Below are 18,600 nucleotides of genomic sequence, written 5' to 3'. Positions count from 1 at the left end.
CTACTATATCCAGCATCTCCCCGCTGCACATGTCCAAACCAACGCATCTCAGTAGAAATGAGGAGAGAATCTCTGAGAGGAATACTGCCAAGTTATATACTCAGCAAAAAAAGAAACGTCCTCTGACTTTCAACTGTTTTTACTTTCAGTAAACTTAATGTGTAAATATTTGTATGAACAGTAAAAGAGTCAACACCATAAGACATAAACTAAAAATGTTTCACAATGTGTCCCTGAATGAAGGGAGGCTCAAAATCAAAAGTACCAGGTGGCCACCAGCTGCTTGAAGTACTGCAGTGCATCTCCTCCTCATGGACTGGACCAGATTTGTCAGTTCTTGCTGTGAGATGTTACCCCACTCTTCCACCAAGGCACCTGCAAGTTCCTGGACATTTCTGGGGGGAATGGCCCTAGCCCTCACCCTGCGATCCAACAGGTCCCAGACGTGCTCAATGGGATTGAGATCCGGGCTCTTCCACTGCGAGGATGATCGGCTGTCCTTCCTGTCTCCCTGTAGCGCTGTCTTAGGCGTCTCACGGTGCGGACATGGCAATTTATTGCCCTAGCCACATCAGCAGTCCTCATGCCTCCCTGCAGCATGCCTAATGCACGTTCACGCAGATGAGCAGGGACCCTGGGCCTCTGTCTTTGGGTGTTTTTCACAGTCGGTAGATAAGACTCTTTAGTGTCCTGCATTTATAGAACTTTGACCTTAAATGCCTACCTTCTGTAAGCTGTTAAGGTCTTAACGACCATTCCACAGGTGCATGTTAATTAATTGATTATGGTTAATTGAACATGCATTGAAAACATTGTTTAAACCCTTTACAATGAAGATCTGTAAAGTTATTTGGATTTTTAAAACATTATTGTTGAAATACACAGTCCTGAAAAAGGGACGTTTCTTTTTTTGCTGAGTATATAATAGTTCACAGAAACTTTTGATGTTGGTCTTAGTAACTGCAAGTTTGTAGTTAATGGATCTGAGGTGTCGTTTTGACTGACCAGTCGAAAGAGTTCTACAGAGTGGGAGTCACTGAGCTGAACAATTGATCTCATAGTGTTAAGTGATGGAACTTTGAGTGCCATATGGTTGACCTAAGAATATTTTGGTTGTCCAAACAGACCTAGGGGGAGAAAAAGCACCTGGCAAGGGGGCTCAGCTTAGCTGAACATCCACTTTTAAAATTATGGAATGGGTTTTGCAGTTCTGGGGATTATTGTACATCTGAATGAAATTGAGGAAAGAATTTCTGACAGGTGGACTTTAAGACTATAAGGTTTGGCTCATTGGATCTTAGGTATCTCATCAACATGACTGATTCAAAGAGTTCTAGAGAGTGGAAGCCACTAGGCTGAACAATTGATCTTATAGTGTTATGTGTTGGGACTTTGAGCACCATATGGTTGATGCCAAAGCTTTTTAGATGTCTCAACAGACTTTGGGAAAGATACTTCCTGATGATCTTCTTCTTCTTGCGTCTGCTCCCATTAGGATTTCCCACAGTGGATCATCTTGTTCCATATCTTCTTTTCCTTGTCATCTTGCTCTGTCACACACATCACCTGCATGTCCTCTCTCACCACATCCATAAACCTTCTCTTAGGCCTTTCTCTTTTTCTTTTTCCTGGCAGCTCCATCCTTAGCATCCTTTTCCCAATATACCCAGCATCTATCCTCTGCACATGTCCAAACCAACACAATATCGCCAAACAGTCCAACCTGAGCTGACCCTCTAATTACCTCATTTCTAATCCTGTCCTTCCTCGTCACACCCAATGCAAATCTTAACAAGGTGAGGCATATTCTATTAAGGAGCAATGCCTTCCTGTTTTAGACAATGTGGTGTAATGGCACTGGACACTAAACCTGAATATTAGAATAGAGTCCCTTTTTATGAGTTTTTAAATGCTTTCCTGTGTTGCTTCTGGTGACCAAATACTTGTTTTGGGTTAGGGTTAGGGTTAGTTTTTGGGAGTGTTGAATCATTGAGTTTGATTCTTTTATCTATTTGTGGCAATTCTTCTCAGCTCGACTAGAACTACAGTATAGGATGGAACAATTTTCTGATATATGCTGCCCATTGCTTCTTGTTTGGGACGTATCAAAGCATAAAGTTTACCCTTAAGTAATGGAGCCCCTATGATAGTAATATCAAAGCACATTGCTTACAGTATGATGAAGACGCTGCTTAGAAAAAGGTGGGGGCTGACAGAGACAGAGAGCTCAGCTAACATCCCCTCACATTGTTCTGTCAATGAACTGGCAGATTGGAGCAAAAACTGGGAGATGGACAAAAAAATAATATAAAGTAAAACAAAACCAATGCCCAATATGAGAGACGATAATCATGGCTGATAGAACTAGTGGGTCAAATCCAAAAGTACACCCAAGAAAAGGGTACAAAGATAAATTTGGCTTATTTCAGGGATTTGGTATTCGCAAATCAGATTAGGATTTGCACCCGTAGCCGTCCTTTTATCTTATCGAGTTATCGGGTCCTGACTCCAGAGACCACGCCCCTAGCAACGCTGGAAGTGGACCTAACACTGGAGGCCTTTGAGGGCCACAAATCACATCAAATAATGACAGCGCTCACCTCTGACCAGAGAATGCAGGTTTGCAGCTCACCACAGCACAGATCTTCAAACTGTGAGGCTTAACTGAGAATGTCCACGGCAATTCCACCAATACATCAGAAAAGTCTCACTATGGAAGGAGGAGAATGGACATGGAATTGCATAAGACTGGTCTAGGCAGAGTCACAAGACAATTCTCATGGCAAATCATACTTGACTTAATAATATCTGTAGTCTTTAAGTCAATTGTAGGATGACGAATAATTATATGCAGATGACAAGACTGAATAATGAAAAGCATTGGATTCTTTATGAAATATGCACCAATAAAAAGGTGTGATAAAATCCAAATATCCAGAACCAATAGGAAAATCATCCACAGACTGTATTCAGGGTTTATTATTTAGAACAGGGGTTCTTAACCTGAGGTCTGCGGACCACTAAGGGGTCCATGGATGAGTTTCAGGGGGTCCATAAGGGTCAGGTTAAAATTAATATTTATATTCACTATACAGCCCGGTACTGTTAGAGGAAATATTAGTAGAAAACGTAATAGTAGTAGATTTGTTTTAATTTGTACAAGAGGATTGTATTTCATAATTTTTAAAAGGAGTGTTTTTTTAGTAAGTTTAATAATACTTTGTGTATGTCATATACGTATGAGACAATCAAATCTCAATAAATAAAGTACATTATATTCATTGCATGCAACACTGTGTTTATGTGAATATTTCTGGGGAAGGGGGTCCATAGCTTTCAGCATATTCTTAAAGGGGTCCTTGACTCAAAAGGTTAAGAATCAGTTCTTGAGAGGAGTGGGAATAACTTCTAATTGCTCCAACATGGAAGAACTAATACAATTTTCAGCTTCCCCAGAATTTATTAAAGTGTTGGTTGTAGTGTTATTAACTAAACAAAGAAAGATCCTGACACAGGTCTTGCCATAAAGCACAATCTGTAAGAAAAAAAAGTAAAATCCAGATCAAAATGTTAAAAGCTAACTCAAAAATCAGAACTCAAAAAACAGAAAGAGCACCGTACTTAAAATAATACCAAACAGCTCCACAGCTCACTTGAAATAACCCACCCTGGACTGCAATTCCCAGCTTCTTTTATAAAGAAGGGGGCGGTCCTCTAACTGTGATGGCTTGGTGACCCCGCCTCTTGGGAGGAGCCAACCACAAAATTCAAGGCAGATAAGAGAACTGCAAAACACACACAGACAATGCATAAACATTAAACAGAATAAAATTAAGAGATGTTGCACAATTAGACAAGTCATAAATGCAGAGCACAATATTTAAAATAAATAATGGAAACAATGAACAACAATGAAAAGAACACAAAGAAGAGGAGCCATGGCTTGATCATAACATGGACTTGTTCTGTAAGCTTTCAAGGCACCTTGAGATGGTGTCGCACAAGATGCTGTAGATCAGAGGTCCTCATCTCTAGTCCTGGAGGACCACCGTGGCTGCAGGTTTTCATTCTAACCCTTTTCTTAATGAGTGACCTGTTTTTGCTGCTAATTAACTTCTTTTGAACTGATTTTAATTGACTAGCTGTTGAAGAGTTAGACCTCTTGATTGTTTCATTTTCCTTAATCAGCAACCAAATAGTAACGAGATACAAAATGAGCCAAAACAACTGGTGTCCATCATACAATATCTGAAAACAAAGAAAGATGAAGGTCTCAGGAATGTTGATCTGCTCAGGTCCCCAAAACATTTTAACAGAGCTCTTAGAAAAGAGAAAATCAACAATTTCAGAAATGTCTTCTATTGCACAATGAGAGCAGCAACAAGCCGTGGAATTAAAGAACGAGTTTAATTAACAATGAGACTAGGCTCCTTATTAAGCAGTTGGTTGGAGTGACATTGTTTGGAGTTTGAGGCCCTAACTTTGCTGGTCTTTGGTTGGCTCACTCACTTCACATTTCATTTCTGTTTGGGTGCCAGTTAAGGAAAGAAATGAAGCAAATCAGAGGAAAGATGAAGAAATTCAGGGAAACAAATCATTAAAAAAAGTTAATTCAAATTAATTAAAAAAATTCTAATTAGCAGTAAAAACAGGTCACTAATTAAGAAAAGGGTTACAATGAAAACCTGCAGCGACTGTGGCCCTCCAGGACCGAAGTTGGGGTCCCCTGGTGTAGAACATTAAAAAATTGAACCCAGTTATCTTTTTATAAATCAAACAGATTAATGTATGGTAGTCTGATTGTCCACTATGGATGCTTTTTGCCAGGCATGTGCCAGCTCAGCACACTTACAAGGGCACACAGCACTGGCACCAGCTCTTCTTGTGGGCAGGAGGAGATCAGGACACTGCAGTGCATCTCATCACTCTGTAGCTGCTGTGCACACCTAAAGTATTTGTGGAGATCTGAATAATTAAAGTCGGTAATCCAAATATAAGAAATTAATAAGGGAGATTCACTCGAAAAAGAATATTCTGTAATAACTCTTGCTAGGACGAAGAAATCTGAAAGAAACAACATGCAATGTACTCCTCAGTATATGGAGCTTTGAACAAGCCGAGCTGACCCCGCATCGGAGTGATTAGGTAGGCGCCGGACCTCCGTTTGCAACTTCTGGGCGCATACCGCCCATACCCTTTCACTCAGTCACTCGACTTCTCATCAGGATGGTGGTGTACAGTATTGAGCATGGCGTCTTCATGGTGTGAATCTATTGGGTCATCAATTCGTTTAAGCGACTTCAGAATCAACCGGATGATCGTGAGTTAACGTAAGGTTGCATCCAGCAAGATGGAGCAACGTGTCACACATCGGCAGAGAGCGTGGCAGAAATCGAGTCCTTCTTTGGCAAAAGGGTAATTTCAAAGGGGCTTTGGCCACCGCGGTCACTGGATGTGACACCACCAGACTTCTTCATTTGGGGTACACTCAAAGGAAACGTCTATCAGAACAAGCCTCGCACTGTGGAAGATTTGAAGGAAAATATCCAAGGTGAAATTGCTGCTGTTAGAGACGCTTGTCAATACATTCAGGAACATGGAGCATCACGTCAAAATGTGTCATAAAACGGAAATCACTTCCAGCATCACATGTAAAGCAATTGATTACACGTATGTCACGGTATAGAGCGTATTTTTTTTGGTTCGGATTGCTTCGTCCTGTGAGAATTATTGCAGAATATTCACGGCCTTTTTTGAATGAATCTCCCTGTATATACCATGATTATGAAGAATACCAAACCTCTCCTTTAGCAGCGTTGTCTCTAAGAGGACAGTGCTAGGGATGCCACTGCTGTTTTTAATGCACATCAATGATCTGAAATGTAAAGAACAAGCTGGTTAAGTCTGCAGATGATACCAAACTTGGTAGAAGGGCAGGTAATCTTCTTGTCTAGATTGTCTATTATATTGTCGCCGTACTTTTATCTGTAAGTGGCTGTTGTTCTGCTTCTTTAGTAATGTGTCACGGAGAAGGTGCGGATCTCAGGGGTGCCTCAGTTCAAGTGACAAAATGTATTAATGCCTGTCGCTGTGGTTTTTCCTTTTTTTTTTCTGTACAATTGGTCTTCTTGTTTCATTTTCCGCCACTTGTCTAAATGCTCAGAAATTTGCTTGGCACGCGCACATCCAGGCAATCATGACGAGATGATCTCATTTATTCCTAGAAGCCAGTGCCAGGGATTCCTTCAGAAATGGAAATGACTAAAGTGAAACTCTCTTCTGTAGGTCTTTTGAGAAGTTTACGGCAATTCTCATTCTTGCTGGCCTTGTAAATAAATAAATAAACAAACAAACAAACAAACAAACAAACAAATAAATAAATACAAGATGCTCTTGGCTGTCATTGAATGTGCAGTTAGGATGAAATGAGAAGGGCAGCCAACACTGAGGCTTCACTGTGAGGCAGCCCGGTGCCATTCATCACTGCCAGGTGGGCAGTGCCATTCATGTACCATCCTGCCACTCAGATAACATGAATTAGCTTGTCTAATAATGGAAGGTGCTACATAACAGTGGAAAGTTACCCAGAGTGGACCTTTGCCACACTTAAAATGCATATTTCCAGTGGGTGTCTACTTCTGTTTTTAAATGATGTGCTTGCTGGTTTAAAAATGAAGCTGCATGACAAACAAAGATGTGACGCTTTCTCTTTGTCTCTCTCTTTAACTTACAGGATGATTACTTCAGAAACTGGAACCCAGGGAAGCCATTTGATCAAGGTATGAATGAAAGCCGGCTGTGGGATGTTAAGGAGAAGAAACGGTTAAAGTGGGGTTGTAGGCATCTGCATGATGGAGGGGTGGCTGCATGGACGGTGGTGAGGTGGGTGAAGCTGAGGGAAGAGCCGTCTCTGAGCACCACTTGGTCAGTCTGATTGGCTGAAGCTACAACTTGTCATGATTTGGTAAAAATTTGGGTCCATCATGGCCACCAGTGTTTCTTCTGTAGTTTGGTCCACCTCCAGTGTTGCTAGGGGCGTGGCCTCTGAGGTTGAGACCAATGGGTAATTGACATGATGGGATAAAAGGGCAGCTATTGGTGCAAATCCTTATCTGATCTGCAGATACGTCTTCTATGAAATTTTCAAAGTTTGTCTTTGTACCCTTTTCTCACGTATACTTTTGGTTTTGACCCTGCTGTTTTCTCAACTATGATTATTATCTCTTGTATTAGGCTTTGGTTTGTTTCGTTTTATGCTTTCTTTTGTTTTTTTTCCTGTACACCTCCTGGTTTTTTCTCAAAAGTTTATCTGCCAGTTTGCAGACAGAACACGATTCTTGTGATTCCTGACTGTAGTATTTGAGCCCAAAGGAAATTTCAACTGCTCTTGAAAAGTCAGCAGCCTTGCAAGAAATTCTTGTCCACTCTAACTTCAGCACTTCAGCATCTTATCAGAACTTGCTGCATAGGTAACAACCTGACTACACCATTCAGGAATCCAGTCCTCTACGTCAGGGCAACACTCAGGTGTGCTTGATACGAGGTTAGACAGCAAGTCATCTCATCTCTTCGGTCAACATAACGGAGCTCTGCCTTCAAGTGTCTGTGACTCCATGGTGGCAATAAGAGCAGTGAGCTCAGCTAGAATGAAATCACTCGCAACTTTCAGCCAGCTAAACAAGATGGGCAAAATCTTGCTTCATGAGAAACGTGAGGATTGCTAAATTTGTAGACACAACAAGCTGGATATGCTCTATTTAAATATTAATGCCTTTAAATATAAACCTGTGGTACAATTGGGAAAGTCTGACCCAATCATACTGCCATCTACAATACCACCTGCCACCTAATGCCACCTGTATGTTGTGGGAATAACAAACCTACAAGTCCATTATCAGATGGCAGCGATTCTCTTATTATCTAAGCCAAACGTTCAAAGGTCTTATGTGTGTTTGGGGAGTTGGTGTTTATTATAAAACTGACATTTATCTTGAGCTGCTGTGAATGGTTAATTTCCACTTGGAGACAAACAATGTTATCTATCTATCTATCTATCTATCTATCTATCTATCTATCTATCTATCTATCTATCTATCTATCTATCTATCTATCTATCTATCTATCTATCTATCTATCTATCTATTATATAATGCCTTTCACTTCTATCTATCTATCTATCTATCTATCTATCTATCTATCTATCTATCTATCTATCTATCTATCTATCTATCTATCTATCTATCTATCTATCTATCTATCTATTATATAACATCCAGGCAATACTTTTAGATTTCTTTTGGGATGGCCTGCATTGGGTAAAGCGCAGTGTCCTGTATCTGCCTGTAGAAGAGGGCGGTCAGGGACTCATTGACTTGGTGAGCAAGATGGAGGCCTTTAGGTTACAGGCATTACATCGGCTCTTATACGGCCCTGAGCACCTACCATGGAGACAGCTGGCCTTTACCTTATTTCGTGGGGTAAGGAATTTAAATTTTGCTGAACATTTTTTTTTATTACATTCTGCCAACGTTGTTGGGTCTGACCTGCCGGAATTTTATAAATCTGCACTTCAGGTTTGGCACAGAAAGTTCAGAAGGACCAGGCTAAATCTGGAAAGTATTTTTTGGTTCTTGGAAGAACCTTTAGTCTGGAATCCTCTTTTAGATTGTTCGTTATTATTTTCTGACTCATTCGTATCAATTCTTTTAAACAAAAGAATTTTAAAAATAAGACATTTATTTAATACAAATATGAGGTGCTGGCACACCCCTGCCCACCTAGCGACAGTCCTGGGGATCAGATCAGTGCGCTTGGTTGACATTTTTCACAGTCAAGTACAAACAGCACTGCGGAGGTCAGGAGCGAGTTCACTGTGTGACGAGTACTTCACAGGTGAGGGACACCAGAAGCAGAGATGACATCACCCACCATCATTGTAAGACCACCGTCACTGACCACACTGACAGACCTGGACACCTTCTCAGATTTGGGACTCTGGTCGAGAAAGACTTTGAACTGTTTAACAAAAAAGAACTTTATAAACTGTGTGTCAAAGTGACATTTTATAACCAACTGAAAGGGTTGCCAGATACTTTGTGGAGGAAAGAACTGCAGGTCTCAGAGAACATAACACCTTCATGGAGAGCTTTTTATAAACTCCCTTTACAGAAAAGACTTGGGGATCTGCAGTGGAGGATAATGCACTCGGCCTTGGCCACAAACTCATTTCTGAATATAATTAACGCTTCAGAGACTGACCAGTGCCCGTTCTGTGACACAAGGGAGACCATCTTTCATATGTTCATTCACTGTGAACGGCTGAGGCCTTTGTTTATTTTCTTGGATTTAATTCTTAGTGGTTTTGGTTTTGGTCTCTCAAAATTAACTTTATCTTTGGTATTAACTATAATCAAAAATAGGAATAAGTCTGTTCTTGGGAATTTCCTCTTAGGACAGGCCAAGTTGGCAATCCTAAAAACAAGGAGGAATAAAGAGAAAAACCTCATGGGGACCGACGCTCTGCTGCTGTTCAAAGTTTTAATTAAAAGTCGACTAAAACTCAATTCATGTACCATAAACTAACAAACAATTTAGAAATGTTCAGCGACATGTGGTCTTTGTATCATAGTGAACTGTCAATTTTTTATTAATGTGCGGAGTAGGAGGAGTGTAAAGAGGGGAGTAGTGGTGGTCTTTGTATTATAATGAATTGTTAATTTTTTATTTATGTGCGGAGTAGGAGGAGTGTAAAGGGGGAGTAGTGGTAGTATTTGTATCATAATGAACTGTCAATTGTTTTGATTTTCTTATTAATGTGCGGAGTAGGAGGAGTGTAAAGGGGGAGTAGTGGTAGTTGTCTGATATTTACTTTTTGTTTATCTTGAATATTGGGGCTGTTTATCTTATGACTGTGTATATTGTTAATGTTCATAATAAAGGTCATTTTAAAATTAAATTATCTATCTATCTATCTATCTATCTATCTATCTATCTATCTATCTATCTATCTATCTATCTATTATATAGTGTCTTTCACTTCTATCTATCTATCTATCTATCTATCTATCTATCTATCTATCTATCTATCTATCTATCTATCTATCTATCTATCTGTCTATCTATCTATTAGGCTCTGTAAATGAACAGATAAAGGAAGGGTTAGGGTGAGAGCTAGGGTTAAGTGCCCATGTAAGAAGAGTATGCCAGAGAAGTGCCAACTCATACCAATGTCCTTCGTGTTTCTGTGATAATAGAAGGCTGCAGTTTCAATTCACTGTGCTAAACATCATTTTACAGTCAATTTCTTATATGAATAAAATGTTAAGAGTCAATTGCCGTATATAAAGTGCTTATATAAAACATATTCACCCCCTTTGGAAGTCTTCACAGTGTATTGTTATACAACACTGAGTCACACTGAATTCCCTACAGAAGGTCCTAAACAGCTTTTGAGGCTGAAACGAATCGTGTAAAATACAAGGACATTCTACAGGAAAGCCTGATGGAGTCTTCAAGAAACCTGTGGCTTGGGAGATTTGTTTTCCAGTCGGACAAGAAGCCCAAGCAAACAGCAATGTGAATGTCCTGGGGTGGCCGAGTCAGAGTCCAGATCTCAGTTCAGTGAAGATTTTGTGGCTGGCTCTCGATCCTAACAGACCTGGAGCAGTTTAGTAAAACAGAATGGGTTTAAAGTGCAGTGTCCAGATGTGTAAAGATGATGGAGTAAGAGAGAGAGAGAGATTTGTGCATCGAGGCCAAAGGCTGTCATGGCTGCCATCTACTAAACACTAACTTGGAGGAGGTGAATCAGTTTGTGATCAATTACTTTGTTTTTTAGAATTGGAATTAACTTAGTCCACTTTGCAGAAATCTGTTTTCATTTGATTTTAAAGAGTGTTTCTGTTGACTCTGTAAAAAAAAAAAAGTCAAATTAAATCCACTGTGATTGTACGCTCTATAACAATAAAATGTGAAAAGGTCCAAGGGGGTGAATACTTTTTTGTAAGAAATGTAATTTGAGTTGAAGTTAAAATTCGTGTATTTAGAGCAAAGATGTTAATTTGCCATACTGGGCTGTTAATTTTCATTCAGTGGCTTTTAAAAGCTGGACACTTACAATCATCATGAACAGATACGCCTGCTAATGATTCTGGGTCGGTGCGCTGTATCAGCGTGGGCTCCTACCCGCTGCTCTCTCTTCAGTGCACGTGCTGTTTGGCGCCTTCACCTGCTCCACTTTGGGCATTGCATGTCTTGAACCCGACTCCATACATCCATGTTACAGCCATACCTCACGGCACACATCCACACTTATCTTATTATGTCAGTTACCCCAAATTGTGAGTTTGCCAATGTGGGAGGAAAACCAGAGGACCTGAAGAAAACCCCCTGTCGACAAGCACCATGCAGTAGGCAAAATGAATGAGGCAGGGAGTGTTTAAAATCTGCTGAAATGAATGGAGGCCAAGCGAAATAAGTGAAACCCTCACTATAATTACTGTACTAGAGGTACCTTTTCTGTTGATTAGTGTCATAAAAGGCACACTCAGTGTACCATGCAGAGGTTTCCATGTTCAGTCCTGGGGTACCACTAAGGCTACGGGTTTTCATTCCAAGCAGTTTTAAAAATAAATGGCTCAGTCTTGTGTCTAAATTATCTAATTATTTAATCAGTCTTTTTGCTATCTTATCTTGCATTCAGGAATATGTGCTACTTAATGGATGGCACACATGGGCTGGCATAGCAGTGAGGGTGAAGCAGGTATTCTATTGGATTGAGGTCAGATGGGTGAGCGTGGGGGCCAGTCATTGGTATCAATTCCTTTATCCTCCTGGAACTGTCTGCATACTCTCGCCACATGAGGCTGGGCATTGTCGTGCACCAGGAGGAACCCAGGACCCACTGCACCAGCATAGGGTCTGACAATGGGTGCATGGATGTCATCTCGATACCTAATGGCAGTCAAGGTGCTGTTGTCTAGCCTGTATGGATATGCCTCCCCAGACCATCACTGACCCACCACCAAACCGGTCATACTGAACGATGCTACAGGCAGCATAACATTCTCCACTGCTTCTCCAGACCCTTTCATGTCTGTCACATGTGCTCAGGGTGAACCTGCTGTCATCTGTGAAAAGCACAGGGCGCCAGTGGTGGACCTGCCAGTTCTGGTATTCAATGACAAATGCCAATTGAGCTCCATGGCTCCAGGTGGGAAGTGAGCACAGGGCCCACTGGAGGACATTGAAGTCTGAAGTCATGAAGTCTGTTTCTGATTGTTTGGTCAGAGACATTCAAACCAGTGGCCTGCTGGAGGTCATTTTGTAGGCTCTGGCAGCGCTCATCCTGTCCTCCGGTCCTGCTAATGGGTTAAGGACCTTCTATGAGGGGCCCTGTCAAGCTCTCCTAGAGTAACTGCCTGTCTCCTGGAATCTCCTCCATGCCCTTGAGACTGTGCTGGGAGACACAGCAAACCTTCTGGCACTGGCATGTATTGATGTGCCATCCTGGAGAAGTTGGACTAACTGTGCCACCAAACTCTGCAGGGTCCAGGCATCACCTCATGCTGCCCGTAGTGACACTGACCGTAGCTAAATACAAAATGAGTGAAAAATGGAGGGATAAATGACAGTGGCCTCCACCTGTTACACCATTCCTGTTCTTAGGGGTCGTCTCTTTGCTGCCCCTCTAGTGCCCCTGTTGGTAATTTCAATATCACTAAAGCAGCTGAAACTGATTAAGAACCCCCTCTGCTACTGAACTGACCAGATCAATATCCCACAAGTTTCATTGACTTGATGCTATACTCTCATTAAAAAGCAGTCCTTTAATTATTTTGAGCAGTATATACAGTATATAGCGCTTTTCCCATGCTCAAGGCTTAGATACACCGATTAACCTCAGACGTGAGAGGAAACTGGAGTTTTCCCGAGAAAACCGCTCAGGCAGAATGTGCAAACACCTTTGGGTCAGACCCTGCAGGCGTGAGGAGGTTAGGAGCACAGATCATACAGCGCATTGCTGAACCCGCCACATGACAAACCACCTCAAGATACCAGATTAGGACCCGAGTGCAGCCATGTGACCGGTGACACCTCAGCACCACACTGAACAGTGTGAGTTTTTTTTATGGTGGCTGGAGTGCCAATTCTGCCATGTTTTGGAGGGCCTACATGCAAGGCTGGATGCAGATTAACGTCATACCCAGGATGGAGCTGTGACGATGTGGGTTCAGGTTCCACACTCCCATGGCTGTTGGAAGCACTTGAACCCAACACCGTCGATAATGTTACCGAGGGAGCTAGTCAGTGGAGGCAAATAAACAATTGAGCAAGGGGTGGTGCAAAAAGTGCAATAGTGCTTTTATTAAAAACTGTCCATCAAAACAAAAACAGTGTTCCAATAAATAGTGCAGTTCATTCAATAAATAATCCATTAAAAGAACACGTGGAGGTTAAAATAATAAGAAAAAACAATCCTTTAAAACGAGGTTAAATGTTTTTTACAGGAAGCAATCTTTAAAAGAACAAATCCGGTGTAACGTTTCTTAGCGTCTCTGTTAGCGTCTCACCTGCCTATCCCGTTAGGGCTTAGCAGCGGGCAAGACGCTCTTTGCAGCTGCCCTCTTCTACACACACATGAGACTGGAGACCTCCCGATCCCTGGCTCCGGTATGGCACTCATCCCAGTCCCGGAGAACTTGGTTTACCACAACGGCCAGGTCGCCCACGTTGGGGATTCCAGCACCAAGTCTCCCGACTTCCGCTGCCTTTTCCATGGCCTCTCTGCAGCCAGTCGCCTTCCCTTGGTCACTCCCGCTACCTGATCGCTCAGCGGGAGCGACATCAACACAAACACCTGGGTGTCGGCCTAACACCCAGCTTCCACGCAGCTGTCCATGAGCGCTCATTCGCTCGCCCGTCCGCTCGCTCTTCGCTCGCTCTCTCTCTCTTTCACCGACCTGCTTCCTCTCCTGCTCCCGGTAACCTCCGTCCTCTCCTTTCCTTTCTCTCTCCATTTTTTTCCCCCTCACAACCGACTCGCGCTTTTTAAAATGACGAGGGCCACAGCAGCTGCAGCATTAGCCATGGGACAATCACGAATGTGGGCAGTTCCTCACCTGTGCACTCGGTGAGAAACGCCCACACCCTACGGATCGTCCCACGACTCGCTATGGCCCAACGACTCCTCGCTAAGCCGCGAGCGCGTCGATTATTTATTTAAAATGAATGGCCTTTGCTCAACGAGCTGTGGACCCATAACACCACAGGAGCAATCGCAGGTTAAGGGCCTTGGTCAAGGGCCCAGCAGAGCAGAGTCTCTATTGGTGTTTATGGGATTCAAACTGGCAGCCTTCTGATTACCAATGCAAATCCCTAGCCTTAGAGCCACCACTCCGTCGATGCAGGTGTGAGGCAGCGACACTAACCAGTTTGTCGCCATGTTGCTCTCACAGAGCAGTATAATGGACATTGGCTTATCGCCGAGTTTACTCCCTGCACATTCCCATTATCTGAATTTCACCAAGTATGCGCCCCGTCATATTCAATCATTTCTGCTTTCAGGCGTCACTCCCGTTGGGCGAGTCCTCTTGATGTGGCAGACAGTCAGAAATTTCCGATGAAGGTGAAGGGGAATGAAAGGCCGTCATGGCCCTTCTGACTGATCAGAGGTGGGCCTGCTGTCCTCGTGGTGTAAGACCCTCCAGCCGGCAGCTTCTCTCGAGCTCCTTTGCACCCATGTGAGTGTCAAGACACTGCAGCCAGGCTGACGAGGAGCTGCTGGCGCTTCCGGCATCACCGTCTCTGCTGCTTGCTTTCTCGTCTGTCTTTTTAAATTTACGTCCACCTGGCTTAAAGTTGTTTACATCTTGATTTTGGAAAATGGAGCCCAGAAGGCTGGCAGTTTTGCGACACGTGGATGAGCGCACATCCTGCTAGATAAAGTATGCCAAAGACAGAAATATTGAGGGATGACAGGGCGGACAGCGCCTTGAGTATGGCTGCAGCGGTTCGATCGTAGGCCTCGTCTGACATTTCAGCCTTGGCACTCTGCCACTCTGCCACTCCAGCGAGTGAAAACCCAAACCTGAGTGACAGCTGTCAATTTGAAGAAGACGGTGAGAGAGTTCAGTCTGGAAGATGCTCTTTGTTTCTTAATAAGCTATCGACTTTTATTCATGGTTCCGCTCGGGGCTCTTTTATCACCTTAATTAAACGGCAGATCGATGCAGCTGAAGCTGTCATGGCCGTCAGCGTCCACCTCCCCCGAGACGTTTATTGGGACCCTGCCAGAGAACACTTGTGCGCCTTCCATAAACAGTTCACCTTTGAAATCCTCCATTGTGACACCTGATGTGGAACTGGCAGTTCACTTCTTTTGTCTTTCTGCTTTGCTCGTTTCTGCCCCCTGGTGGCAATCATTTGGTTTTTTTTTTTGCCTGTTTTGCAGAATCACTCATCTGTTGTCAATGTGCCCCTTTCTGTGATCCCTACAGGTAACGAAGCGGGTTAAAAAGAAGCACCCCACTCACATTTCAGTTGCTGGCTAATGCCACCCGTCCTCCGCGTTCGATTTCTGCAGGAAGATTACAGTGGGCGTCAAACGTTTCGGATGCCAGGCCGACGATTCAAGTGTGACAAAGTACTGGGGTTGTTTTAAGCCCGTTGTCATTTGGCCAAGAGACGCTTCTCAAAGAATTCTCATTTTAGGGATCATGCATCCCATCGCCCCCTCATCCTTTTAAGATTAATTGTCATAAGCAGTTGCCGCTCTGAATTTTGTCGACTCGAAGATTCTCCATTTCATTTTATCGATTACGCCTTGTCTATGGGAGCAACGGATCAATAGTTCCGGCTTTCAGCCGAGCAGGGATGCCTTCATGCCCACTCGTCTTTCCTTCTTTTCCTCAACAAATTAAATTTGCTTCCTATTCTGTGTCACCTCTGTCTTTGTGGAAACCTCTTTGAAAAATAGCCTACCAGTCAAACTTGGGGGTCCTTGACTTCTGCCCCAGAGCTCACAGTGTCTCTCATACAGGAATGATTGGCAGATTTTCATTTTTTATTTAGTTTGCTTTTCATTTATTCATTGCAGTTTTACACGTCCCCTCCAGTACAGAGTTTGCACGTTGATCCTTTATGTAGAAGGGTTTCTTCAGGTCTTCTGGTTTTCCTTCATTACTGTAAGACACACACATTGGGGTATATGACATTAGAACATTAGAACAATCTAGAAGAGTACAGGCCATTCAGCCTAGCAAAACTCGCCAGTCCTACCCACTTCGTTCTTCTAAAAAAAACATTAAGTCAAGTTTTAAAAGTCCCTAAAGTCCAACTGCCTACCACACAACTTGGTCACTTATTCCACACGCCTAATGCCCTCTGTGTAACGTTTGTGTGAAATTTACCCTTTAGTGTGTCCCCGTGTTCTGAATGAACTCATTTTAAAGTCACTGTCTTGACCCACTGGACTAATTCCCTTCATAATTTTAAACACTTCATATCAGGTCTCCTCTTAATCTTCTTTTGCTTAAAAGCTCTTTTAATCTTTCCTCATAATTCATCCCCTGTATCGCTCTTCTCTGGACTTTTTCTAGTGCTGCTTTGTCATTGTGGTAGCCTGGAGACCAAAACTGCATCCAGGACTCAAGATGAGGCCTCACCAGTATGTTATAAAGCTTGAGCAGAACCTTCTTGGACTTGTACTCCACACATCAAGGTGCTATATAACCTGACGTTCTGTTAGCCTTCTTAATGGCTTCTGAACACTGTTGGGAAGTCGATAGCTTAGAGTCTACGACTCCTAAATCCTTCTCATAAGGTGTACTCTTGATTTTCAGACCTCCCATTGTGTGTTCAAACCTAACATTTTTATTTCCCTCATGTAATGCTTTACATTTACTGACATTAAATTTCATCTGCCACACATCTGCCCAAGCCTGTATGCAGTCCAAGCCTCTCTGTGATGATTCGCAATCGTGGCAATTATTTATTTAAAGCTGGCCTCTTGACGTGAGCTGTGGACCCACTATACCACACCTCCTCCCAAGCACCTCTGTGGGTGTCCTAGCTGGGTTCCCACATGAGGACCACTAACAATTGGCGTATGGGGGTAAGGAACCGCTCCCAACTCTTAACTTCTGCTGGTCCCTCCATTCTGTCTGTGTCGTCATACAGGCCTCCCATCCGGGTAATGGCTTTTTATCTGTCTCATCCAGGATACCCTTTCTCCTCCTTCATCAAATTCCAGTTCACCTTAGCTTGGTATCATCTGCAAACTTAACCAGCTGCTTCTTAATATTCCTATACACACCCCTCATATATATTAAAAAGAGAAAAAGAACCAGCACTGAACACTGTGAAAGACAAACGTTGAACATCAGCCATTTCTGATAAGGTTCCTTGCCCCATTACCCTCTGCTTCCTGTGTTGGAGCCAATTCTGTGATGGACTGTGTAAGGCAGTGGGCTCCATTTTAATGCTAGACTTAGGAATGCTTCTGGTGCCACACTCTGTCTTCTGGGCCATAAGGAAAGTAGGGATGTCCTGCCCTGACAGCAACCCAATCCCCCATGGACCCCAACAGAACTGCACTTCTGGAGTCCTCCTGTGACTATGCGGGTTCGCTGCATGCTCCCATCGTCTGTCCAGGAGCCCTTGAACCCAACACCATCAGTAATGTCACCGATGATCACGGCAGTGAGGACAACAAATAGAGCAAGGGGATGGTGCAAAAAGTGTCAAGTGCTTTTATTAAAACAACAGTCAAAAACAATGTTCAGTGCAGTGATTCAAATCTTTCAATAAATAATCCCATAAAATTGAAACATGGAGGTAAAAACCAATAAATAGAAAAAACAACAATCCCTTAAAATGAGGTTAAAACAATGCTGGAAGCAGTCTCTTTAGAAACAAGCCTGGTGCATTCTTTAACTAGTGACCCCCACGCTTCTCCCTATCCAGGCTTCGTAACAGGAGAGCCACTCTGCCTGCAGCTGTCCTTCCTTCTTCCTTCTGGTCTGGAGGCTTCCCGATCTCTGGCTTCGGTTCAGCACTCTCCCCAGACCTAGACTTAGGTTGCCCAACGGCCAGGACTCCCATGCTGGGGAATCCATCTCCCAAGCCTCCCGACTCCCGCTGCCTTCTCGGCCTTACGCGGCCAGCCATCCTTCTTCTGGTCGCTCCAGCTACTTGATCGCTCAGCTGGAGCGACCGCTTCCTTCTGCCCCACCGAGTGTCGGCCAAACACCCCTGCTTGGGTTCACTGTCCAGCTGCCTCCCTGCCTGCGAGCACATGTGCTCGTTTGCTCACACCGCTTCTTTCCACACTGCTTCCTGCTTACTTTCTCACTCCACAACCTCCATCTTTCTTTTCTTTTTCCTCCTTTTAGCCAGTTTGTGCTTCTATTTATAAAAAGGACGTGGCAGCTGTAGCAATCAGCAGCCCCGGGATCAATTACGGATGTGGACAGTTTCTCCCCTGTGCACTTAGGTGTGAAATGCCCACACCACGAATTCCCCTGGAACTGCTTCATCCACTCAACCACCACTCCCCATTGGTAAGCTGCAATTGCGGCAATTATTTATTTAAAACTGGCC

At 43.2% G+C, this 18,600-nt stretch overlaps 1 protein-coding gene across 2 annotated transcripts in view; it reads left to right on the top strand.

Moving 5' to 3' along the window:
• spock1 (SPARC (osteonectin), cwcv and kazal like domains proteoglycan 1) overlaps positions 1 to 18,600 on the top strand; it is a 605,301-nt gene that overhangs the window by 305,362 nt on the left and 281,339 nt on the right. For both annotated transcript variants that reach the window (XM_039774114.1, XM_039774113.1), the window contains one exon: positions 6,734 to 6,779. In XM_039774114.1, the coding sequence (XP_039630048.1) occupies positions 6,734 to 6,779 (46 nt within the window). The remainder of the gene's footprint in view (positions 1 to 6,733; positions 6,780 to 18,600) is intronic.

This window comes from Polypterus senegalus, chromosome 13 (assembly GCF_016835505.1).
Source record: "Polypterus senegalus isolate Bchr_013 chromosome 13, ASM1683550v1, whole genome shotgun sequence".
Classification (NCBI taxonomy): Eukaryota; Metazoa; Chordata; class Cladistia; order Polypteriformes; family Polypteridae; genus Polypterus; species Polypterus senegalus.
The sequence above is the reverse complement of the archived record's forward strand: the minus strand, read 5'-3'. Positions and strand labels throughout refer to the sequence as shown.